This window comes from Miniopterus schreibersii (genome assembly GCF_964146895.1).
Source record: "Miniopterus schreibersii genome assembly, chromosome: 12".
NCBI lineage: Eukaryota > Metazoa > Chordata > Mammalia > Chiroptera > Miniopteridae > Miniopterus > Miniopterus schreibersii.
In genome coordinates, this window is record NC_138112.1 from 8,676,929 (window position 1) to 8,703,184 (window position 26,256).

Here is a 26,256-nt window from a genome sequence, read left to right on the forward strand (position 1 = left end):
CTTTACTCTTCCCCTTCCTGTAAAAGCCTCTGCCACTCTGAGACTCGGCCAAGTGGTCATATCAGTATCTAATGTCCCTCATGTCAGTCAACTTCCAACCTCGTCACTGAAAACTGACAGCCTTCCTCTCCCCACCTTGCTATGTGACATGGATGCCCATAACCTGTCCAACGCTGAGCCTCACAGCTCACAGACCTCCAGTGGCCTTCACCTCCATTCCCTTCAGAAACCCTGGAACCCTGTCAGAACTGCCCCTCATCAGAAATCTCAAACTCCAGCAGCCCAGCCCCAACCAGCCACCCACTTCCCGCACAGCCCTCTCCTGAGCTCACTCCTGCTCCATCTGCTCCACACATCACAGAGACCCTGTCCCCTGAGCCCTTCATTTCCTGCCTGCCAGCCTAGACCGAGCAGGTAACCACGGGAACCATTCTCTTACACACACCTACCTTCAATCTCACTTTTCTGGGAAAATGCAACCCTAATGAATCCCATGACCCACTTTCTCCTCTCTCTGCCCAGGTGTGAGCGCTGCCGAAGAAAAGCACGTCGTTCTCCCCGGCACCCGGGTCTCCAGGCTCCACTGCGAGTGAGCGCGCACATCCAGGAGCCTTGCTTGTGCTTTGTAGGCCTCTCCCATCTCCTCAGGAGCCATCCAACCTCCACAGCCCTCCTCAAGCCCCCCAACCCCACCAAACCCAAGCCCTTCCATCTCAGCAGAAAACCTCTCTTCCTATTTTATAAGAAAATTAAACCCATAAAATAAGAACTACCTTAAATTTCCAGCCCCCACCTACGCCTCCTGGCAATCCCTGGCTCCTCCCATTTCCTTTCCCTGGGCTCCAGGATGGAGGCCTTCTTCCAACCCATGGCCAGCACTTCCATCTGTGTCCTTCACCTTTGCAACCTGTCCTCACCTGTTTATCCGATAACCTCGCCTCTTGAGCCTATAAACATGCTCAAGTTTCTAACATTTAAAAGCAAAAAGATCCTTCCTTCCCCTGGATCTCCTGGCCCCACTTATCTCCCTTCTTTCTCTCCTAAAACCTGTGCTTGCTCTCCCCGCGCCCTCGCTTCCCCTTCCCAGTCCAGCCCACCGCCGCCTCTGATCCCCCCATTCCCATTCCTCAGTCGAGAACCACCAGTACCTTCCCACTGCCAAATCCAGTGGATAATTTCCTATCCTTCTCTTATGGCTGAATTTCTTGAAAGTGTCTACCCCCTTGTGACTGCGATGCCACTCTCCGTGGCAGTGTGAGTCCCCACCTGGACTCCTCCTTCACGCACCACTTAACCAGTCAATCAGTCCTTAAACTTCTGCTTTTCACAGTCCACACAGGGTTCCTGGACAATGGCATCCACTAGTGACGTTTTCACTGTCACCTGGATCTGACAACTCACAAGTTTATACTCCAGCTTGGACGTCCTTTCTGAACATCAGAGTTGTATATACAGCTACACACTGGACACCTCCATTAGCACATCACCCCGGTACCTCAAACTATACCTGTCTAAAACTGAGCTCACCCTCTCCACCCTCGCCCCAAACTTGCTCCTCCTGTGATCCGCGTCTTAGTCACTCACACCATCTACCCACCATCCCAGGCAAGTCAGACACCTGATGTCATCCTTAACTCCACCCTGTCCCCAGCAGTCTACCTCTAGGACCTGCTCTTCTAACTGCCCTCATTTTTAAAATCTTTTCTCTCCCTTCTAGCCCTGCACCTGCTGACTATTTTGTGATAATTCATCACCACTCACCTGGACTATTGCAACAGCCTCCTAATTGGACTCCTGGTTTTTCCCTCTCGTATCTATTCCCCACGTAATCACTAAAGTGATTCATCTAAACCCAGATCTGGTACGTCGATCTCCTGCGTTAAAGCCCTGTCGCCTGTAAGATAGTTTTTAATTCTTGGCATGCATGATCTCCCTGCCCACTCTCCAGCATCAGCCCATCTTTCCACATCCTGAACATTGCATTTTAGCTATTCCCTGCTCACATCACGCTGTTTCATACATCGACACTTCTCTCGTCCAGGAACACCCACCCCAATCTCCCCCCACTTGAGTGGCTCATCTCCCCCCCAATCCTTCAGAACAACTCATCCACCATTCACCACAAAAAGCAACCTCGCCCTTCCTTTGTGCTCCTAAGACACCTGTGCTTACCTTTATCTTCGAATTTACCATTATTTTGAAATAACCTACACTTAACCTCCCAACACTTTATCAAATTCAAAAGCAGGAATCTTTGTGCTCCCCCCATATTCCCCCCCCCCCAGCGCTGAGCACAATGCCTAACACATAATAGGTGCTCAAAAAAGAATTACTGAATTGATTGTCAGGGCTGGGATATCAGGCAGGTTTTACAAATGAAAAAACTCAGACTCAGATAACAGGTTACACACTAGTAGCAGCGTGAAACCAGCTCTAAGGCCTACGCTCTTTCAGGTATAACCTGGAAAACAAGCTAAGCGTGCAGATGGAGATAAGAATGGGTGCTAGGGCACCAACCTAAGGGTGACGCTGTGAGTGAGCAATCTAGAGAAGTGGGGTTGGGGACAACTCTGGAGGAAGAAGAGTCTGGGCTTGGGCCTGGGCACTGTTGGTTCTAAGCAGAGCGCTGATATGAAAACCTGCCGGCGGCGCCAGGCCTGAGTTGCCCACTAGCTAAATCCAGATGCTGCGCCTGAAATAGCCAATGTCCCCCAAATCCTCACAACTCCGCTTCTCAACTATCTTCTGAGACCCACACGTATTCCTCCCCTGGAAACAAGCCTCCAGGAAGTTCCCGGGATAGATCAAGGCATGGAATAGCCAAAGGATGTTAGAGGAGAAATAAGCATGGACCTGTGTGAACCAAAGCTGCGGAGTCCCAGGAGGCCTCTACCCCCGCCCCAGCGGCCTTCCCCTCCAACCAGAAAAACTGAAGTCAGCCAACAGAAGAAGTGAAGAGTCAGAGGCATGAGATCAGCCAAGGAAAGCTCAGGAACCCACCGAAGGAAGGGGAACATTCTGAAACAGCAGCAAATGGGGGGGAGGCTGTACATGTAGCTAAAGGCCCATACCGAGTGCACAGAATGCGCCCTCCCGCACGCTGCCCCCTGGGCTCGTAGGCTAGAAGATGGTTGCTGTAAAGGAAGGCACAAGGACATAGGGTTGGAGTAACACCGGGGAAAGAAAACTAAAGATTCCATCCTGTGTGGACAAAACACAGAGGAGGGAAGCTATGGCATGGATGACAAAGGGCAAAGACAGGGCACCCTTTTCTGGTAAATCCCATATCAGACAAACATGAAGAGCCAGAATGACCTCATAGCAGAGAATCTGGCAGGTGTCCAAGGCAAGGACAGTCCCACCCTCTGTCCTCACCTGAATCTCTGGGGACCAGGCCAACCTCTCACACCTCCCCTAACCGGTTGTAGGAGCAGGAGAGGACGCTGCCTGCCTGGGGAAGGGGGCTGGGCAGAGGACAGCGGGCCTTGCAAAGGGGGACTTGCACACACCTGCTCGCCACCTCTTTCTGCTCTAAAGGTGTTCAGTTTGCAAAGATTCACAAGAAAAAGGAATTGGCTCTCCTCCTTTCCCACTGCCCCCAGCCGGCCAAGCCCAGCTCCACCCCAGCCCAGCTGCAGGGCGGGCTCACTGCCAGCGGGACAGCCTGTCCCCGAGCCCGAGCGGAGCCCTTGCAGCCGTGACTCACGTTGCGTTGCTCAAGGAGGGGAGAAGCCCACGCATCTTGCAAGTCTGGAGGTGTGGGCAGCTCCCAGGCACCGCCTCAGTGGGATCTCCCCCTGATAACAACGAGAAAAACAAGCATTTATCGAGCACTTTCTCTATGTGGGGCATCGCGCCTCACACGTACCAGCTCATTAAGAGCTTCCAACGAACCCATGAGGTGGGTGCTAGTGGCATTATCCTCATTTTATGGACTAGGAAATAGGGCGGCTCAGTACGGGCCTGAGTCACGCGGGCAGCAAATAGAGAAGCAGGGACAATCACAGGTCTTTCCTTCTGACGTCAGGGATCCTGCTCTCGGGCGCCCACACAGAAGGGGCCATCTTCCCTGCCTGTGTGTGTCTTGTCACTGCATGAACTATGACTTGACCCTTTCACAGCTGCTCAGCTTTTCAGAGCTACGGTTTCCTGCTGGAGTGTAAGCTTCCTAAGGTTAGGAATCACTTTCAAAGGTGCTTTGGGAGTGATACCAAGAGCATCAATGCTGACCGACCAACCGAAGGTTCAAAACACTATGGATGTTTAATAAATGCCACTTATTGGTTGTTATTAAAACCATAATGTTCCATATACCAGATAATTCGGTTCCTTTCTTCTAGAGCAGGGTTTGACAACCTCAGCCCTATTGACGCTTGGGCTGGATAATTCTTGTTGTGGGGGTGGTCCTGTGCCCTGTGGGATGTTTTACCGTACCCCTGGTCTCCACTCACTAGGTGCCAGTAGCACCCCTGCCAGTTGTGACAACTAAAAATGCCTCCAGACGGGGCCCAATACCCCACAGATGGCCAACCACCCCCAGTTGGGATCTATTGCTCTAGAGTAAGCGAACAAAAATAATAGCACTTACCTCCTGAGAGTAAAACAGCAAGAAAGCTTATTTCTACCTACAATAAAATGACACTCTTATTACTTATAGTTAATAAATACAAGAGATCCTGAGAATTACTTACCAAATAAAAGCCCCAGGGCACCAATATCAGAAAATCAAGATAATGTTCCTGTTCTGCCAGAACAAATCACTTCCTGTTTACAGAATTTTTGTAGGGTGATGTTATAGGCTGGTGGGAGCCCATAGCCAAAAAAGGATAGGACTGGATTCAAATCCCAGCTCACAGCCCGAAATTCATTGTTTTAACAGGACAGAGCAGACATAAATCTCAGCTTCTTTACTTACTGGCTTCTGGTCGATTCGCTTCACAGCACTGGGCCTCAATTTCTGTAAAATGGGTGTAGTTACCGAGCTCAGGATCATTGTGAGGATGAAATACAACTAGAAAGCAATGATCTAGAAAGGTTTGGCTCAACAGGGCTCAGAACATATGGCTCCTTTTCCTTCCCTCACTGGTTGCCAGGCCCTCGAGAGCATCGTGAATGTCTGACTGGGTTTCGTTTTCTTGTTTTTGCCCCCGGCTGCCCTGAGAATACCCGCAGAGCCTTTAAAACGCGATGTCTGGGCCCCACCGCAGACGGGATCAGAATCTCCGGCTTGAAAGTATATATTGTAATTTTTCAAATGCTTATTCATGATAAAGGTACTATATTATCTTTCCCATGACTTTATTGATGCCAAAAATAAAACAACAGTAATAGTTGAACCAGTTCTTAAAATAGTAATTGTGTATTAATCACTAATAATTAATACCTTATAAATAATTTAAGTATATCAGTATATCTCCAAATGGCATCTATTGTATTCTTAGGATCCATAAGTCCCATTAGAATTTTTAGATTTTATGTTTTAATTTCAATGATCATTTAAAAATAGACCTTTCATGTTATTTTTTTTTAGATCTTTGAAGTGATAATCCTCAACTGAAGGACATGTTCATAGAATAAACTTAATTTCTTAAGTCAGTGCTCTTCAAAGTGTAGGAAACAAAGCTATAGATAATTTGGAAATTAACATAACAATAACAAATTACATAAGTGAAAAATTCATTTCCACACAAGGCTAGAAATAGAGCCTGTTTGTTACCAGGAGAGTAGATGCTGACGTTTGTTTTATTTTTAGGAAAGATAAGGTGTTGTAGTACACAGTGATGATATTTAAATGCTACTATGTAATATCAGATTAGTACAAAAGGAAAAATCACAGTTCTCAACTAATGGTTAAGTTAGTGGCATCTAAGGGAATTAAGTGAATTAAAGGATGTTCCTGTGACTCCGCTAATGGAGTGTTACTGAAAAGGGAAGGTATGGGCTGGATTCATTTTGTGTTTGTAGCCTCGTTGTAACATAGGTGCTCATCCCTTGAAAGTGTGCACTACATCAGCCCATCATAGCCCCCGGGAGCAGCGTTGGCCTCCTCCCCGAGCCCACGACATCACCAAACCTGCAGAAACACTCAACAGACCTTTCTGAAAGAATAAGCCTGCCATCCTCTTATTACCTTGTTCTTTCTACCTTTATTTTCCCTATACCCTGAATTTCTTACTTTCTAACTCTTGTATTTCTGTAAGCTACCTGAAGACCTATGTGAATGAAGCAGCATATTTGAAAAACAATACACTTTTAAAGAATTGGATGGAAGGGAATTCCCATGAATGGCATGTATCCTTGACTTTGCCCTTGGAGCAGTATCTCCATCACGTTCTGGTCAGACCACACGCTGATCATGGCTAATCCTAGGGGCTCCCATTCCTGCCCTACTGATTAAACTGCACCATATTTTTTCACTATTGAGCTGTCTGGTTAAACAATAGGGACAATGCCTTTGAATTGCTTGATAAAATGGTTTGCCCTCCAAAGAAATTGTAAAGTGTAGCTAACAGGAGCTAAGGAGAGCCCTTCTTTGCAGAGGTCACTGACCTGGGCTTGCTACTCTGGCCTGGGCTCCCTGAAGTGCACTTCCCCTAAGGCAAGGAGTGCTTGCCTCTCTGGGAGGAACCCAGGCTGGCTGGCTGGCCGGTGAAGAAGGTGTCTGAACATCCCCCCTCCCTCTGCCAGGACACCTTTTCGAGTTCCTCTTCTATTGGGGGATTGGGAAGCACCGAGCCCTGACTTCCCTTCTTGTCTCATTTCACTTCCTCACCTACCAACCCGCTCTCTGGCCAGACCCCTAAGTGCCTTCGGCACTTTTATTTCTGCCTAAAAATGAATGGAATCGATTTCTAATTTGGGGGGAGGGGGCACATGGGTCCTAATACTGGAAGGGGAGCTTCAAAGGTCCATCCTCACATTGGCTAAGCCAGGGCCCTTTGAACAGTCTTCCTGAGTCAACTCTCCAGCTCCCCTTAACTGCCAGCAGTCCCTGCTTCCTGCCACAGCAACACAAGGCATTTCTGGGAGTTAGGACAGAAAATAAACCAGAGGGTGTCTGTGTTTCATTTTGCCAAGTAAGGACATTTAAACAATTAACAGATGGGAAATCTACTATCTATAATCTACAATGACCATAATTTCATAAAAGAAAGGATATTTTACAAATAAAATGTCAAAAAGCTGCGCTGTCAGAATAAAAGGCAGCCCTGTAAATTGGATAAATGTTTGCTTTCTTTTTTAAAATCTCTCCATTTTGTTCTCATGCCTCTCATTCTATTAAGACCTAGGAGCAGTTGATCAAGACTGTTCCAGGCTGGAATGTGGCAACAACTGACTATAGTGCAGGGGTCACTGTCCTCTAGAGCTGTGTAGCCCTGAGCAGCTTACTCAGTGCCCACAGCCCGAGTCCACTGACCACTGCATTCAAACCAGGTCCCGTGGGAAAAGCACTGTGTGAATCTGACTGTGCCCCTGACATGAGTTAGGACTAAATGAAGCCACAGATGTGATCAACAAAAATCCTCAAAGATATAACAACTGTTGCAATAGCAAATTTCTCTCCAAGCTCTATAAAATGAAAATTGACTGAGCAAGACCCCCAAATGAACTATGAGATGTACACATGGCATATTAAAATTAAAATGTACCATACTCACCTGAATCTTTCACTTTGACTCACCTGACTCTAAAATGCTACATTGAGCTGGCAGGTATCAACTAAACAGAGGAACTGTACAGTAGAGAACATAACCGGCCAGGAAGGAGGCCGGGGCCCGCCCGGAGTACGCCACTAAGAGGGCCTAGAGCCTCAGGTAACTTTAATCTTTCTATGTTAAGTTCCATTAACATGATCTCTTAGGGCCAATTCAGCTTGAAAATTCTGACCATAGTATACAGTAGCGTGTTATCTCTCTGAGAATTTATAAGGCCTCACGGAATGAGAAGGATGGTCTACATCTCCTAAAAAGCTCACCACTGGATTTTCCCCTAAAGCATAAGGATTCACATTAAGGGATCTTCAAAAGTTTAACACCCTCCCCCTGAACCACAGAGCTAAAGGGTACAACCTAATCAGCCCCTAAATCCACACGTTGACTTAAGAATCCACGGTGTGCAAACGAATGCACGTGAATGCTCTCCAGGCCCATGCTCCTAGAGTTGCACCGTGTCCCACCGTCAGTGGGTAAGAACTGCCATTCACCACGGCAGGCATGTCACCTGCTTTATCCCTTAAACCTGGACACAGTCCTGCGAGGCTGGCATCATTATCTTTATAACATGAATAAGAGAATTGAGGCTCAGGCTACAGTCCAAGGTCACAGCGTGAGGGACGGATTCAGACAGAGGCGTCTCCAATGCTAAAGCCCGTGTGCTTTCCCCCGTGGTGGCCACGTTGCATCCCTCACACCTTCGACACACCCAGGAGAAGACTGGACCAAAAACCCTGGGGTGCCTCAGACTGATGATCCCTGAACCCACCAGCGGGCCTTTCTGGTGAATTTCAGGAACCCTCCCTTCAGACTTTGACCTTGGGAAGACCGGCTGCTCTGTCCTCTCTGAGAGCTCTCCTTCCCAGAGAGGCCAACGAGGTATTGAAGTGCCCTCTGGATTTCGACAGTATGAATAGCCTTAGTATATAAGTTCTCGGCAGACTGGCAAGTTACGGGGCAGGGCAGGATCTGCCACTTAAAGCAAGGAGATCCGAGATTACGAGAAAACTCACCCAAGTTCACCCAGAGCAAACGGGGAGCTGGGGGCACAGTGGACCCTTGCTGGTACCAAGCACCTAGTCAGAGGCCACAGGGTGGTCCGGGGTGTGGGTTTCTCTGGAGTCCTGCCAGCTATGCCAAGTAAATGCTGACTTGTAGAGAATTTTTATAAGAACTTATTTGAGCCAAAATTGATGACAATGCTGGGAAACAAGATCTCAAATGCTCTAGAGAATAAAAGTTTTGGTTTCTTTTATACATTTGGGAGTAAGGAGGGAACATAAGGCTGATTACACAAGGGGATAAAGCAAGAAAGGGATTGGATTACAGGACAGTTAACAAGATTATGTGCTCTCTTAAGGGTGGTTAATACTTCTGAGGGGCCTGAAAAAAAGACGTTTCAAAGGTGTGTTAACCTAGATGCACAGAAAAATGAACAAGACTTGCTTAAGGCAAATATAAACCTTTTACCAACAAGTGATATGCCTGGGGTGTGACTACTCACCATGACCTGCCCAGTTAGGAATTTATGATCAGATCATCCTGTGAGGTTATTTCAGGTTAGATTTATTACAACGCCCCCTTTTTCCTCCACAGAACCTAGCTTTTCCAACTTTAACTATTAGTCTGACATTCAGTTCCAACCTGGTTTACTCAGATCAACTGTTAAACCCTTGCTATTTAAGGCATCACCTAGGGTCCTGTTAGAACCTGGTACAAATTAAGGAAGGAAGGAAGGAAAGAAGGGAGGGAGGGAGGAAGGGGGAATCAATTAACATGTGTTATAAACCTACTATGTGTCCAACCCATCCCATCCCCCAAAACAGCTTACAAATATTTCTCACTTAATATACAGAAAAATACATAAGATTAATATTAGTGCTCTCATTTTCAGAAGCGGAGACTAAAGCTCCGATAGGCTAAAATTCTCCCAAAGCCTGGATTTTAAGCCAGACCTAATACTCAATTTCTGCTGCATTCTTTGTACTATCCCAACTTGCCTACATGGAATATTATATAAAGAAACATCTGTAGTGAGATATAATTCACAAACAATAAAATTCAATTCACTGTTTTTAGTATAGTCACAAGATTATGAAACTATTACTACTATATAATTCCAGAACATTTCCATCACCCCAAAAAGAAACCCCAAACCAATTAGCAGTCACTTCCCAATCCCCCCCCCGCCCCCCCAGCCCTGGCAACCACTTTCTGTCTATAAATTTTCCTATTCTGGATATTTCATATAGGTGATATCATATAACATGTAGCCTTTTGTGTCTGGCTTCTTTTGCTTAGCATGTCTTCAAGGTTCATCCATGTTGTAGCATCTATCAGAACTTTATTCCTTTTTATAGTTGAATAATATTCCATTGGATGAAAATGCTGCATTTTTTATCCATTCAGGAGTTGGACATTTGGGTTGTTTCCACTTCTTGGCTATTATGAATAATGCTCCTATAAACATTTGTGTATCAGGTTTTTTGTGGATATATGTTTTTAATTGTCTTGAGTATATACCTAGGAGTGGAGTTGCTGGGTTATATAACAGTAACTCTATATTTAATTTTTTTGAAGAAATGTCAAACTGTTTTCCAGAGTGGCTGAATTATTTTACATTTCCACCAGCAGTGCATGAAGGTTCCAATTTCCCCATATCCTGCCAACACATCCCCTGTCATTTTCATCATAGCCATCCTAGAGGCTATAAATTGGTATTTCTTTGTAATTTTGATTTACATTTTCCTAATGACTAAAGATGTTGAGCATCTCTTCATGTATATATTGGCCATTTGTATATCTTCTTTGGAGAAAGTAGTCAAATCATTTGCCCATTTATTAATTGGGATATATGTCTTTTTATTGTTGAGTTGTAGGTGTTCTTTATATATTCTAGATACTAGGCCCTAATCAAATATATGATTTACAAACATTTTTTTCTATTATTTGGGTTGTCTGCACTTTCTTGGTAGTGTCCTTTGAAGAACAAAAGCTTTTAGTATTGATGAAGTTCAACTTACCTATCTGGGGGGGAGTGCTGTTTTTGCCCTAGGCAAAACCATTTCCTAATCCAAGCCAATGAAGATTTACACCTATGTTTTCTTCTAAGATTATAGTTTATATTCTTATACTTAAGTCCTTAATCCTTGTTGAGTTAGTGTGATGTGAGATAGAGGTCCAATTTCATTCTTTTGCATGTAGATATCCAGTTGCCCCAGCACCATGTGTTGAAGAGACTGTTCTTTCCCCAATCAAATTGTCCTGGCACCCTTGTGGAAAATCAACTGATCATAAATGTATGGGTTTTACTTCTGATCTCTCAACTGTATTCCATTGATCTATATGTCTACCCTTATGCCAATACCACACTGTCTTGATTACTATAACTTTGTAGTAAGTTTTGAAATTGGTAAGTGTGAGTCCTCCACCTTGGTTATCATTGTTTTTTCAAGATCATTTTGGCTATCCTGGGTCCCTTATTGTAGTTTTCAGTGTATAAGTCTTGCATTTCTTTTGTTAAATTTATTTAATATCTTTATTGAATATCTTCACTTCAGCTGATACTTTCTTTTACCAGTTCTAACAATCAGAGGAGAGATATGAAAAAACATGTTTTTTAGTAGTTCCCTTGTTCTATGGTGCTATGGAGGAAAGTGCCAGGAGCAAAATGGACCAAAGCTGTTTCTTTCCAAATAAATTAATCAATCCAGAAGCACGATGTTTTTAGTTCTATGCTAGTCACAAAATGAACTAGAGTTGGAGACATGTTCGATTAAGGAGAGTTGGAAATGGATATGTAATATTCCCAGAAAAGAGGGCTTTTATGCCTGAGTTTCCTACAGGGAGAAGACTGGACTTCTAAACGAGCCAGGTAGTGACGATTACTCACCCGTAATTTCACTTAGCCAGCATTAGACCTTTCTCAACAGCTCTCCTCAAATAGCAGGTACTGAGCGAATGAAATGCAAAATACATTCCCTTTCTTGAGCAAAACTGGAATTGATAAGGGATCATGGTGACAAATTCTAGAAGCCAGTTCATTCTAGGGAGCGGTTAGAGGAGAATTTGCATGTATGACCTCACCCAGAAACTTCAGCCCCGGAGCATATAAATAGGTGAGGTCTTCCCCAGCTCCAGGCCCGGCAGTTTCCAAACAGGTCGAGACCATGGCGGCGCTCGGTTCCACGCTGCTGCTTCTGTGCCTGGGAACGCTGCTCATCGCAGCCAGCTCTGCAGATTACCCCGAGAGATGCATGCTCTTCAACGCAGTCCGTCTGACCGCCACTCCAGGCATCCAGGCCAATACAGACGTCTATAAAAGCGGCACAGTCTACACAAGTAAGTAGGAGCCATTCTCTCTGGTGTCTTTTTTCTCTAAGGGGAGTTTACCAAAATTTCAGAACATAACTCTCCATCTCTGCTCTCAAAATATGTGATTTTGACCAGCGTGGGAAGTGGGGGCAGAAAGAATGAGAACAGCTGAGAGAGTGGGTTGCCTGGGGATGTTTCTGCATGTTCCCTGTGCCAACCTGAGCAACAAGGACTCATTAAGTCCCAACCCCTAGGTTAGCTGAGGCCCGGCAAGAGCACACCCACACCCACGTCAAGTTCTGACTTAAAATTGGCATGTTTATTATGTTAAGTGATAATGGTTGCATCACAGTTTGTAATCTTTCCACATCCATTTGATAAAGCAATGCCTCTGTGGATGACTGTATATTGCACAACTCCAGGAAGCACTGTTCGCATTTAGTCCAAATCTGAAAAATCCAGTTCACTGGACAGGGAAAGTATTACGATCCCACCTTCTCTGAATGGAGCCTGAAGCTGAGAGAAGATAAATGATTTGCTCAGTGTCTCACTGCTAGCAAGTGGCAGAACTGGCTCTTGAATCTTGTTATGGTCATTCCTAATCCAGTGCTTTACTTTCAAGTGCCTAGGAATATTATATAAATATCCCCTTTGGGATCAGCCAGACTTACGGCGTTTCATATGGTGGCTTCCAAGTATTAATTCATTTAACCCTCATAACAACCTATTAGGTAGAGACCACTGTCATTCCTGTTTTATAGATGAGAAGACAGAGGTAGAAATGCTAGTGACTTGCTCAAGCCACAGAGCTACTTGAGCGGTGGAGCTGGGACATGAACCTGAGCATTCTATCGTCAGAGACTCTGCCCTTAACCACTACACTATATGCTTCTCAGTTTTAGTGATAAGAGCTGATATTTCTCACTATGTGCTGGGTACTCTTCTAAGGGCCAATGCTATTATCTTCCCATTTTACAGATGAGACCTGAGGTACAGGTAACATAGCCAATATCTGAACCTAAATAACAGTCCAGCTGTGTTCAGCCAGCCTGCCTAGCTTCAGAGCCTGTCTTCTTATCTGCCGTGCTCTCCGGCCTCTCTTAGAACTCTAACCACAATCTGAGAGACCACCAGGGCGACATCCACACCCGCGGTCTATAGATCCCAGGCTTCAGCTCCAGCCTGCCTTCACACACCCATGCCAGCTTGTGCTTTTTCTATTTTTTTCACGAGGACTGTCACTAAATGCCTCAGTTGTGATAAAGCTCACTACATCCTACTCGCTCAGGCAGTGGATCTTGTCCTATAGGGCAGGGAGGATGCTCTTGTAATTCAAGATGAAGATAAGTAGGGCACGTGTGTGACCTTGTATATGAGAAAGGACCTGGGGGCCAGAGGGACTACTGACCTGAGATAACACATCACAAGGTAAAGGATGTTGCTGCTGAAATGGTAGAAATAGAAACCTACCTGGGAAGCCTGGGGGTATGGGGAGGGGGGATTGTGAGCCTCTGAAAGTAGGAAGACAGGAGAAAGAAGAGTCCAAAGAGGGTCAGTAAGAGGCCTGAAAAGGGAAAGCCCCCTTGGGAGGGGCCACGTGGGGAAAGGAAAATCCCGGCACTCACAGGGGCAGGGGGAGGAACGGGGCAAGGGGAAGGAGGAAAGACTATCAGGTTCATTCAAGGCCTGCTGCCTGCAGTGGCCGTCCCCGACCTTCACCTAGCTCACCGCAGAATGTGCTGCAGTCCTGTGACACGCTGACTGACTCACCGTAGGAATGATTTCAGTTGAGTCAAAATCCTGTGCCCTCAAGAGGCGTGAAGAGCCTATTGCACACCTAGGGTTCTCCGGATTTCCTTGTAGAGTGTCACTGCCAGACGGCTGGCCAGACTGAGTACATGCCCACACACGCCAACTTCTTTTGATTTCAAAGTTTTCTAAATTTCAGGGTTTGTGTCAACATTAGTTAGTCACGTATAAATGGCTTGGCAGGTCCCAAGACACGGTTGCAGCTCAGGCAGTGTCTTAGAACAAGTTCCCTGGGTCTGTCTTCGTATCACTGAAAGAAACCCATATGCAGCGGCATTTATGTTAGGGCTGGCCTGGGTAAGCATCTGCCTCCAGTGTTTACTTCTATGGCCAAGGGGGATGTAACCTGCCTGCCTTTATTCCTGAATCTTCAGCTTTAGGGGCACTCACTATGCAACACTGGATGCATAACTTTTTAAGTCACTCAATTAGTAGTTATTTACTGCCCTCCAGGTGCCCAGCACTGGGCTGGCCAGATACTGACACAGATGAAACCACAGTACGTAATTAAGCCTGAGTGTAATTACGCCTGAATGTAATTAAGCATTCAACTCTACAGTAAAAAAAGTAAATGTTTCAGGCGTGAGAGGGAAAGAAGGCCAAATCGGGCCGGAGGTGGGACATAGCAGGATCTTGGCGACTAAATGGGAATGAAATGTGTGACGAGAATGAAGTAAGGATTCCACACAGCCAGATGTGAGCCAAGGCCCAGAGCAGGTGTGAGCCACGCGTGTCTGCGGAACAGCAGGAAGGCTGGCCGGCCCCAGACGGGGAGCAAATGGCCGGGTGAGCTAGGTTAGCAGGGTCATGAAAGCTCGAGCCGGGTGCTGTGCCCAGCAGAACAGGAGCAGAAATGTTTCCATGCTCTAGAAATAAGCGCGCTTTGGCGGCTTGGGGGAGGCGTGTCTCCTGATGGACGTGAGTGTGGAAGTCTGATCTGGCCGCAGCCTGAGTGGAGGGGAACGTGGAGACCAGGATCCAAATAGTACAGGTGCCGAGGAGAGAGGAAAGGAAACCACAAGCCAGAGCGAGGGGGAAAGCAGAAGAAAGGACAGAGGTGAGAGCATGCCCAAGGGAGAGCTGACGGACGCGATGACTCCATCGATCGTCACAGTCCGCCTGACCATCACGCACTCGTCTAGGGCAAGTGCCAGGTTCTCACTGAGCAAGTCAGGGCCCATAGGATCTGACTCAGCCCACCTTCACTGGCAATAGCAAAGAAACAGAACAGAGAAGTGTTTTGTGCTAAAAATAATAATAATAATAATTAAACAATTGCAATTTCGCTAACAGCCATCATGTATCAAAGTCTGCATTGTTCTCGTGACTCCTCCCAGGAGCCTTTCAAGATAAGGTTAATGAGCTCCATATAACAAAGGATAGTGTCATCATCTCCAGACCTAGAACCGGGCCTGGTGCGAAGTGGGCATTCAACAAATATTTGTGGAGTGAAGGATGAAGAAGGGAACTGAGGCTCAGAGGCAAATCCCTGTTAGAGCTGGAATTCAGAACCAGGGCTGCCCGATCCTATTGTGCCACCTGTCCAGTTTCTTTGGTTTGTGAAGGAGAAGTCCTTGAGGAATTCTAGGTGTCTGAAGGTGCCCTGGACAACACCTTAGCACCGAGGAATTCATTCAGAAGGGATCTTCTAAGGAAGGAAATGAACCCAGTGAAATATTCTCTTGAAACCCCCTCCCCATTCCACATCAGAACGCTGGAATTAACCAGAGGAATTAACAAGTGTCAGTGGGGTCCCCTGTGAGTGCGTGTCAGGCGAGGTCATAAGAGACTCGCCTGAGTGGAGAAGGTTAGGGAACTCTAAGGGGTCACTTGACAGGTACCTGGATTAGGCCCCCAAGGGCTCAGAGGGCCCCCCTTCCCTCACCCTCAACAGACACCAAGAGCTTCAGCATATCTAGAACTAGGAAATGGGCTCTGCTTTAACTTGACAATAACATTCCCAATTTTCAGGGAATACTTCCCAGGGGGCCCATGTGACCCTTTTGCCTGCCCCAAGCCCTGCTCTCCCCACATGCCACACCCCCTTAAAGAAGAGCAGAGCACACTTACCCCCTCACCTGACAGATGAGAACCAGGCTCCCGAGGTTAGGAAGCAGTCCCGAAGCTCACCCCTGGTAAGTAGCAAAACCAGGGCCAAAGCATAGGTCTCCTTTTGTCTACCTTTTATTGTAGAAAATTTAGAAAACACAAGAAAGCACTAGGAAGGAAATAAAACACATCTGTAATCCCACTACCAAGAAGTCACCACACTTAATATCTTGATGGCTTTCCTTCCAGATGTTTTTCAACTCCTTTTACAAAAATGGGACCATACCCCACGGACATGCTATTTGTAACTTTTTTCACAGTGAGTTTTGACTTCATGACCCTCATGCCTTGTCTTACTACACAGATGGCTGATAGTCTCCTTATCGCTTCTTCCTAGTATTTGTTCCTGTGAACAACAACACCATCTCTGTGGTCTTGCGAGCACTGGACACTAACAACAGCACCGTAGGCCTCTGGGACAGAGCAGACCAGTATTGCAACAGCAGCGTCCTGTATTACATGAAGGACATGCGTGAAGGCTTCTTCAGGACCAGCTGGCAATCTCCACATTCCGTGAACATAACTACAGTCGAGATACAGTAAGAACCTATCTACATATGACTTGCTTTGGGCTTTTACAATTTCATACTGGGTTTATGCGGTTTTACAGTGATCTTGGAGGGCTCAGAATACAATCCAGGTACGATGTGGAGAATTCAGTACTTGCACTCCTTTTCTGCCTCTCCATTCTTTGTCCCACCTTTTATCTGTAGGAGTTTACACACACACACACACACACACACACACACACACACACACACACCAGGTATGCTCAACATAAACAGAAAGAACTGGCTTTAAAGAAAACCAGAGCCTGCCCAGCCAGGGGTGGCTCAGCAGTTGAGCATAGACCTAGAAGCCAGGAAATCGTGATTCGATTCCCAGTCAGGGCACATGCCTGGGTTGCGGGCTCGATCCCCAGTCAGGGGGGACAGGCATGCAGGAGGCAGCCGGTCAGTGACTCTCTCTCATCACTGGTGTTTCTATCTCTCTCTCCCTCTCCCTTCCTCTCTCTGAAATCAATAAAGATATTTTTTAAAAAATGAAAACCAGAGCCAGACAGCAGTTAAAGCAAAATGAATGAATACATACATACAAACATACCTAATATATACAGAGTGGGGCAAAAGTAGGTTTACAGTTGTTCTTATGGCAAATGATAGAATGAACTCTGTTTTGCATAGTCACGACTGTAAACCCATTTTTTTTCCCAACGTTGTATATACATAAAGATTGTATTCACGACTATTGCAATAGGAGAAAGGAGACCTCAGTACAGAACCAGGCTCAATTCTGGACACAACATGGGCAAGTAGAAATTTATAGCCAAGGAGCAGGGTGGGGGTCAGTGGATAGAAAATTACCAAGAGGAAACACCAAGACCCTGTAAGAGGGACTCTGGCTAAACTAACCAAACAGGATTGTTGCTGAGGGCAGGCAACGTGATCAGATATCAGGGGGATGGCAGAAAATGAGAAACTCTATCAGACATTAAGGGTTATCAGATAGTGAGGGTAAGAGGTTCTTGCTAGACCGACTTAGCAGGGTTCTCGCTAAAACTGGATTTTACCAGCAAGTGCACAGATGGGCCTAGGAGGAGGTCCCAGAACCTGACTGAAGTTTGGTCAAGCAAAGAACCTTTGTCACTAGGTACCCCGTTTGCTTCAAAACATTGATCATTTTTGGAAACAGCTTGCTAACAGAAAGTGTGATGATTGTGTAATAACTGGCCTCCTGGTACCACACTGAATGGACACACACTCCTTCGGAGTGGGCCCAACCCGGGGCTAAAGTCCCACTTTCACAAACCCCCCCCCTCCCAGCCAAGTTTACTTTGGAAACAATGTGGAGAGGCCCTTCCGGTCTCAGGCTGCCATTCTGTGCTGAAGGACAGGTCTGACCAGCAGGCCGTGTCCACTGTGAGCAGCCACCAAGTCCCCTGGGCAGTGGTGCTGAGGACGCTGTCGGGCCATCCGGCCCTCACCTGCCGCGCCCGCTCAGACCTGGCTGGCTCCCGCAGAGCCACTTGCAGGAGCAGAATCCCGGAGGAGCTGCTACAGTCCAGCCTCACACAAGGGCAGTCCCTTCGAGGCCAGGCCAGGCTGATTAGGACAGTGGCTTTGCTCACCTCTCATTAAAGCCTCCACACTCCGTGTAGCGACAGATACAAGACCGAGCAGCGACACCCTGCGATAGAAACAGCACATTCCCACTGGCACTGGTCCCCTGACCTTCCTGGCTGGCAGCCGCCACGATGCACTGGCTTCGCTGCTGGTTCATAATGTACACGCACACGCACACGCACACGCACACGCACACGTGCACACACAGCCTCGGTCAGCCAGGCTGATAGGGAGAGGGGAGCAGCACGTGTGAGGGGGACACAGAAAGCAGGGAGCTCCATCCACTGGGCTGGGGAGGGCCAGAAGCAACGTGAAGAGGTCCCTGGCCATGAACTTTACAGTGAGGCGTGGTGAGGAATGATTACCAGGTTAAACATCGCTTGCTCGAGGAAGCATTCCCTGAACTCCCCAATACGTTCCAGAGCCCTAGTTTCACCCTCACAGCTTCCCCTGCTCTGTCAGAGCACATGTCTCCACTGTGATCAATTCTTTAACCTGTTGGTTGTGAATTCACTTAAAATCTGCCTCTCTGAAGGGATGTTAAGTGCCACAAGGGTAAGACCATGCCTGTCTGGTTCACCACTGCCCCTCAGCACAACGCACGGTGACTGGCATGCTGTCCACTCTCATTAATTCATGTTGAATGTGTGAGCAAGAAGCTAGTATAATAACGGACCTACTAATGGAAGAACAACAGACCGAGCTCTACAGATCATTTAATGAACATTAAGCACCCACTGTGTGTCAGTCATTGTTGACAACGGAAACTGTTCTCAAGGAGCGGGCTCTCCAGTGTGGGGAGGGGCTCACAGCAAGATGATGCAGACAAGGAGCACGTCTGAGGGAGATCTGTCGGGGTTAATGACAATAGGGACAGCAACCCCATAGAGTTACTGTTAGATCTGTGGGCAGACGTAGTCTGGACTGGGTATCACAGGCAGAGGACTGGCCTGAACAAAGACCAGAGGTGTGTACCAGCCCATGGGGAGCTGAGGGTGGTGAAGTTGTTTGGGGTGGGTGTGGACATGACCTGGAGCAAGATCATGGAGGACTTCAGTTAAGACCATATAGAGGCCCTGGCTGGGTACCTCAGTTGGTTAGAGTGTCATCTCGATATGCCAAGGTTGGGGTTCGATCCTGGTTCAGGGCACATACAGAAGGCAACCAATGAATGCATGGATAGGTGGAACGACAAGTCCATGTTTCTCTTTCTCTCAAATCGATTGATTTTTTTTTTAATTTAATTTTTTAAAAAGACAAGATAGGGCAGACCAGTATTTACTGATCTGCTAGTTGTGCTGTAGAGAAAGCAAGCACAAAAGGAATTAAGAGGTTGGGATGCTCTGGGAGGGCAGAAATGTGAGCTGAACCTGTGAATTCCACGGCTGAAGTCCTCACCATTTTCTCTCATTGATTTACCCTCCACAGAGCCTTCGTTATCAATTCCCACAGAGAGGCCACATTTTCTTATCTGAAACTGAAAAAACAAGGTAAGTTCCTTTGCAACCCGTTTACATATCTGACAGTGAACTCAGTCTGCCTGGAGAGTTACTTTGTGCCCTAGAAAAAGTCTTCTAATTGTGTGTTACCCAGATACCAGCTGACCGTCTAGCACCTTGACACCCACATAAGATTAGCTCAACCCCTTATCCTATCCCCTGAAGAAAACAAAAGCCATCCCCAAGATTTCTGCCAATTCCTAGGGGCCTTATGTTCTCACAGGCAGCTGTGGCTCCAGAATCCTGCTTCCTCAGGAGCCATTTATATTCACATAGACACCAATATGAAAGTCAGCTCCTTCCTCAATTCCCACAAAGACTTCCAACTCACATAAAACCTTCATAGGTATAGCAGCCTTTATGGGGAGGAGGGGCAGGTGTGCACAAAGAAGGGCTGAAAGCATAAAAATACCAAAAATGGCCTTTGTTCTTAGGATGGCCTTTGGCCTCCGCCACTACCACCAGGAGTTTCTATTGGTCTTTCATAGGCTTTCACCCTCAACTTCAAACCATCCCAAGGCTCCTTGCCCTTCCCTCCCCACTCTGCCCCCTTCTTTCTCTCACTTCCCTCTAGGGAGCTAAACCATAAGGTGCAGCTCCCAAGAAACTGAGGTTCAGAAAGTAAATGGAAAAACTAGGACTTGAATTTCACACCTTATACTTTTTACACTTTTCTTAGACTTGTAGCAAGACTATAAAGACAATCCTTTTTTTAAAAGAAGTTTTTAAATACAAGGTTCAGCCAAGAACAAGACATCAGTCTTTCTCAGTGTCAGATAACAAGTCTTCCTCGGAAGCCCCGAACTCTGAAATGCATCTGCCGTGCTGCCCATTTTCCCGCCAGTCAGACGCTGCAAGTGTGACCAAAGGGATATCCATTTCAAAAACACATGCTGAAGTGACCATGCCTAAGGAAACCAGTATGTGAAAGCCTCAACTGTTTCCTCAGTGCTTTCCCTTCTGTGAAAAGACCGGATGTTCTTTTCTTCCTCAAGGACACTTTTGAGATGAACACAAGTGTAAATGTTAAGAAAGAGAAAAGTTTGCTTCTAGTCAGGACTCCTTACCTCCATGCTAATAAAATTCAGCTGAAAAAAAATAAAGATAAAGTGGTTGTGTCAGACTTTCTGGCTCAGTGAGATGCTAGAGAAACATTGGCCCTGGGGAAATGCTAAGTGAGATAAGATAGTGCCCCAGACTTCCGGCCCTCTCTGGGTGGGCAGAAGAACGCATGGGCCTAAGCAAATCACTGGACATGTCCCTTCTTCTTTTCAGTCCCCTCTGTGGTCCACTCAGACCCTTGCAGGTATCATTGCCAAGCACCAGTTCTTCAAGGATCAGACATCTCACCCCCACCCCCACCCCCACCCCCAGGGCTATAGGACTGGCTCTCTCTGCTTCTCAGGGAACCAATGTGTGGTCAGGTCCCTGCACAAGAAATGGCCGGTGCCTCAGAAACCAGAGATTCAGGGGTTCGGACAGCCTCTTTCCATTTGCCTTAAAGCAGGAATAGCCATCCTCAGGTCTGGATGGGAACTAGTTCTTACGAGCTTTACATGCAACCTTTGAAATTAGCAACCAAAAATAAAATGGTGCCATTCTGGATCATATTTGCACTGATGGATCTAATACAATATTAAGAACACTTGAGGGCTGACAACCTACCCAACAACAAATTCAGTAGTTATATAAATTCCTTCCCCTGTAGGATTGTGTAGACCTTAAGGGTAGATAGTGTTCTTTTTTCCCTTGACATTCTGTACGCCACAGTTTTCCCCTCCTCTACACACCCTTGGCCCTTGAGACATGCTTATTGAATTTTGCTCGTGAACTCTGGCTCCAGTGTTCCATCAGATTAGCCTCATTTCTCTAGTGCCCACCTACCACCCAACAGAGTTTCTGATGCCCTTTTTTTTTTTTTCCAGGAATGACCACCACATCACCCTCTATGAGCTCCATGACCAGGCCAACCACAACACGAATCCTATACCCAACCCAAAGTCCAACTACAACCCGAGTCGTAACCATGGCCCGAATCCTAAATGCAACCTCAACTCCAACCACAACCAAAAGCTTGGCCAACAGAATCTTCCTCAGCCCCATCACAGATGCCATTCAGATCCTGCTTGTCTTTCTCGCCAGCAAACTCCTCTTCTAGAAGGAAGCTAGGGGAGCAGTTGTTCCTGCCTCTGCCCCATCCTCCAGCATTCAGTGCCCAGCCAGGGCTCCGTCATGTGTGTGAACGAAGGCCTCATGTTCTTAAATATACAACTCTACTCCCGCTGCTTTGGGCCCAGAGGGAGACTTGGTTGAGAGTAGCCAGTCCACTCACTGGTGGACTTGGGGCACACAGATGTTCAACTGGATCTTTAAGGACATAAACTAGGCTTTTTGTAACTACTCAGACCGGGTCTTGCTATAATCTGGAATTCTGGCTCTATGTTGACAGCCAGTTTCATAGCCAGTCCGAACTTTTGTTCATTGCCAAATGATTCCTCGGTGTCCCCAAGTCTCTCTGGGAAGAATCTTTCCTCACTTTCAAGATGATCTCCGATTTCTGACCAAACTCACTCCGGTTACACAGAATGTGCTGACTCACATGACTCAGCAGGAAAGGAGAAACAGCCCTCACGCTGCGGGCAACACCAGCAGCATTTGAACGGCAAGGAAGTAGGATGTACCGCGTCTGAGCAGCCAAAGATAGGGGAAGATTATGGCATAAAGGCACTATTTTCTATGTCATACAAATAAACTATATTTCAAACAAGACGAATGTGTTAAATTCAAATGTCTTTAATAAGTGATTAACTTAAAATACAGAGAATGTCTAATTTATCCAAAAAACAGTAATAGAATGATAAGAGTATGTATGTTTTCAAGGCCAGATCTACAGGTAAAATTTTCTCAGTTTTAATATTCCTCAAGTGCAAACTCATCACTTTTCCCCTAACAGTGTTTTCCACTAAGAGAAATGAGCAAACTATTTATGATATTCATAATATAATGTAAAAGCAAAACAGAGCATGCTATTTCCAGTAATAGCCAACAAAGTTTTCTTTTAATAATTATGCTAAACTCCAGGATGCCAGCATCCAGGGACTGGCCTTCGTCAGGGACAGTGTCTGTCAGTTGCTTCTTTTTTCTCTGTCACTAGGCCGGACATTCCTATTTTGTAGGTGTTAAATTTTTTTAAAACTGGACCTTCTGAATATTGTAACGTGGTAACTCACGGTGGTGGTTTGTTGAGTCGTCCATTTGTTTAGTGACTTTTTCAAACCAGTTTTGCAAAGACTGCCTTCTTGTTGCGTGGTCACTGAAGTCTCTTTCCTGTTGCCGTAGCAGTCAGCCAGTGACCCGACAGATTTTCTCAAGCGTCCAGATTTGACAGCCTTTCTTCATTAAGCATTCCCCAACAGACATGAGGTGTCTGGTTTGGTTTTGGGGTTTTTAATTAAATTCTGGAGTTCTGAAAAGGGTGACTGACAGTTTTTGCCAGCCCAATGGCTGCTCCAGTGGAGGGACAGTTCTTGGAGTTCCTTATTCTACCGTTTTCCGTGACACCCCTCGGCAGCTGTTAGGCTCTGCCAAGCACCGTGCTACGCAGTTTGCACGCACTGTCTCATTTCATCCTCATAGCAGCCCTTTGAGATGGAGCCATTTTACAGACGAGGACATTGAGGCAGAGAAAGAAATAATCTGCTCAAAGCCACTCAAGGAGTAAATATGAAGCTGCACCCTTAACCGGGCACCCTAAGGGCTCCCTGAGAGGCTCCTGCATAACCCGAGATCCCCCAAACAACTGGCTCCCTGGGTTGTACGACAAGGAGAGGGTGCAGGGGTCCCTCGCTGACACAACGAGCAGCCGCGTGCTCCCCGGTGCTCCTCCACACCCCGTCCCTGCCGCCGCCTCCAGGGTCAACCGAGGTGAGGCCTGCCTGCGCGAGCCAGGAGCGAGTTTCACAGTGAGCATGTGGGCCAGCCTGGCCCCCTCTCGGGTTCAGTGTGGAAGGTGTGGCAGACATCCAGCAAAGATATTCTCGGAAGCTGGGAACCTTCTAGGCTCAAGGAAACTTGGGTGAATTCAGACGAGCGGTGCAGAGGCCCGGTAAATCCCAGCTGCACTAGCAGGCGGACGCCCGGTAAATCCCAGCTCTGCTGCAAAGCAGAAAGGTGGCTAACAGGGGCTTCACACTCTCCCGCCTCAGTTTCCTCATCTGTTAGGTAAGAGGCATCTGCAGGCCTCAATTCTGATTCCTCTGTCCTAGGCAGGCGTAGCTATAAGGCCTAGTCAGGGATGGTGAGCAGGTGCGATCTTAACGCCTATCTGGCTGATTGAGAGAGGTTCCGGGGGGCACTGCTGAGGACTCTGGGGCGAAAGCCAGGCTCAGAAACGGAGCATTGTACTCAAGCGATCTCTTCCTGGGGTCCGAGACAGGACTTGGAGCCCCACAGGTTCCAGGTAGCTGCCATTCCTGGTCACTCCCCAAGCGGGGTGGGTGGCGGAGTAAGAGGAAGGGCTACAGAAATACCCGCATTCTCACTCTCAGGAATAGCTCATCTTCATCCTCATATTTGTAATCAGCTACCCGATCCTCACAGGGAAGTGCGGTACCCCCACGGGAAAAACACGCACCAGGCAACTGACAGGAAGCCCAGGGGCTCTAACCTCAGGCACAGCAGAAAGAGGAACAATAGGTGGACTGTTTACTCTCACTTGCCCAACCCTGCTCGTCTACTTTTCTTGTCTGTAGCGTCAAGCTTTGTAAATTCAATGCATTTTTAGTCTGTGATAGAAACAGCAATTGCCTACCCATTATAATGTGTTTTGAGAACGTGGGAAAGAAAGCTGATGTCTTGCAAATCCCATTACCTCAAAGATCACACGCCAGAAAGAGTCCCAACTTGTCAATGATCAGCTCAAACACTAGCCATTCAGAGCAGGAAAAAATTTCAGAACAGGCAGAAAATGTAAATAGTATCCTATATTGTCTACCAACACCCATATTAGCCTGTAAAGTAAATGTTAAAAATATTAATAATGAAGTAAAGTTTATTACTTCATAAGAGCCAGAGTTTGGTAGTTATCTTAAAACATAAACTCTGAAGCTAGACTGCCTGGGCTTAATTTCATCTGATTTTGTCCCTTATTAATTGTGGGACCTGATACCAGTTACTTAACTTCCATGTGCCTTGGTTTCCTCATATGTAAAACAGGGAGAAAAACAGTAGTCACCTCATAGGTTATTGTGTTGACATTAAATATGTTAATATATGTAAAGCACTTTGAACAGCATCTGGCACAAAGTAAACACTATGTAATTATTTAATGCCTAAACAAGCATCACAAATGATACATTGATGTATAAGAAAGCCAAGTATTATAACAATATAAATATATTCAATAAAATAGTGTCTATAACAAAGACTAAAATTACTAATTTATAACTGTTATAAGTGGCTAGTGTCTGACTTTTCACAATCTTTCTCCCTCCAACCCTGCCTTCACCTCCACCCTTCAAGCTTCCAACTAGAGAGTACTCTAGCCTTCAGGGTCAGCTCCTAGGCTCTCTCCTTTCCTAGAGAATCTAAATAATGGGCAAAGGGCTTACATTATTCTACAGAATAAATAGTTGAATAAGGAGAGTGAAAATTAGAATTATTTTACTTCTGATTGCTGGGCTGTATTTCTTTGAATGAGGCTCAGCAGTGAAACTAGGACATATGGACTACCCTACCCCTTCTCTGCTTTTATGTAAGTTATACCCATATAAATATAGAGTGAAGGTAAATATATACCTGATATGTGGGAAATAATTTAACATATGCCAAAATATCCACATATTTGTCTATGTGTACTTATACAACCTATATTTAAAAATAACTTTAGACCAGATGCTTGAATTCAACAAACTCAAAAAGCCTTTGGCTAAAGTAACTAAATATGTAGACAAAGCAGATTTAAAGAGCTTGGGGAAATTTTTGAAATCATTATTTTAATTGTTGAGCATGTTTTTCTTTTTAAGCCAGACATAGGTTCAAATCCAGGCTCTTCCACTTACTGAGTGACTTCGAACAACATAACCCCAGATTCCTGGTCGGTGAACCAGAGCTAACTCCTGCCTTAAGAACATGGTGACTAAGACACCAACACGTAGTGGCTGGCATAATGTTCATTCACAAGCCAATGCATGCCAAAAAGCAGAAGTTAATTGCACAAATGTCAACACAATCTCAAATGTGGGCGGCATATGTTATACCCCACCATCTGGTTAGGGTGCATTGTTTTTCCTTTTCTAAACACAGGAATGGAGCCTTGACTTTCCCCCTAGTGCTTTGGGAATCATTAAGGGTTATGATGGCAACAAACTGACCCCTTGTTTGCTGAAAAACACACATTGCCTCGGTGTTGCCACAAATCTGTTCAGCTCTGCATTCCATGAGAAACCCTGTTCTCAGAGGCCAAACAGGTGGGACGATAGAAAGCATTCTCCGCAAGACGAGCTGAGGCCCCCTCCGCCTGGGTAAACCTACTCCCCACAAGCTGGGTCAATAATTATGAACCAAATTTGCTGTTTATCCTGTTATACAGGAAGAACCCTGTCAGTGAGCCCCTGAGCCTGGGCTGCTAACAGATGGCAGTGTGGTCTTCGGGACTGCAGTTTACTGAACTCTAGTTCATCTTTACTTAAA

At 46.2% G+C, this 26,256-nt stretch overlaps 1 protein-coding gene across 1 annotated transcript; it reads left to right on the plus strand.

The window, feature by feature from the left end:
• The first annotated feature begins 11,721 nt into the window (after nucleotides 1–11,721).
• On the plus strand, nucleotides 11,722–22,327 carry PLET1 (placenta expressed transcript 1). The gene is made up of 4 exons (XM_081154460.1): nucleotides 11,722–12,053; nucleotides 16,282–16,483; nucleotides 19,496–19,557; nucleotides 21,492–22,327. The coding sequence occupies exons 1-4, from the start codon at nucleotides 11,882–11,884 to the stop codon at nucleotides 21,722–21,724; spliced, it is 669 nt and encodes a 222-aa protein (XP_081010586.1). The 5' UTR covers nucleotides 11,722–11,881; the 3' UTR covers nucleotides 21,725–22,327.
• The last annotated feature ends 3,929 nt before the right edge of the window (nucleotides 22,328–26,256 follow it).

Excerpts from the sequence above, each read along its gene's own strand:
- PLET1 (XM_081154460.1), top strand. The coding sequence starts at position 11,882 with ATGGCGGCGCTCGGTTCCACGCTGCTGCTTCTGTGCCTGGGAACGCTG. Across the intron at positions 12,054-16,281 it reads AAGCGGCACAGTCTACACAA|TATTTGTTCCTGTGAACAAC; the intron begins GTAAGTAGGAGC and ends GCTTCTTCCTAG. Across the intron at positions 19,558-21,491 it reads TCTGAAACTGAAAAAACAAG|GAATGACCACCACATCACCC; the intron begins GTAAGTTCCTTT and ends TTTTTTTTCCAG.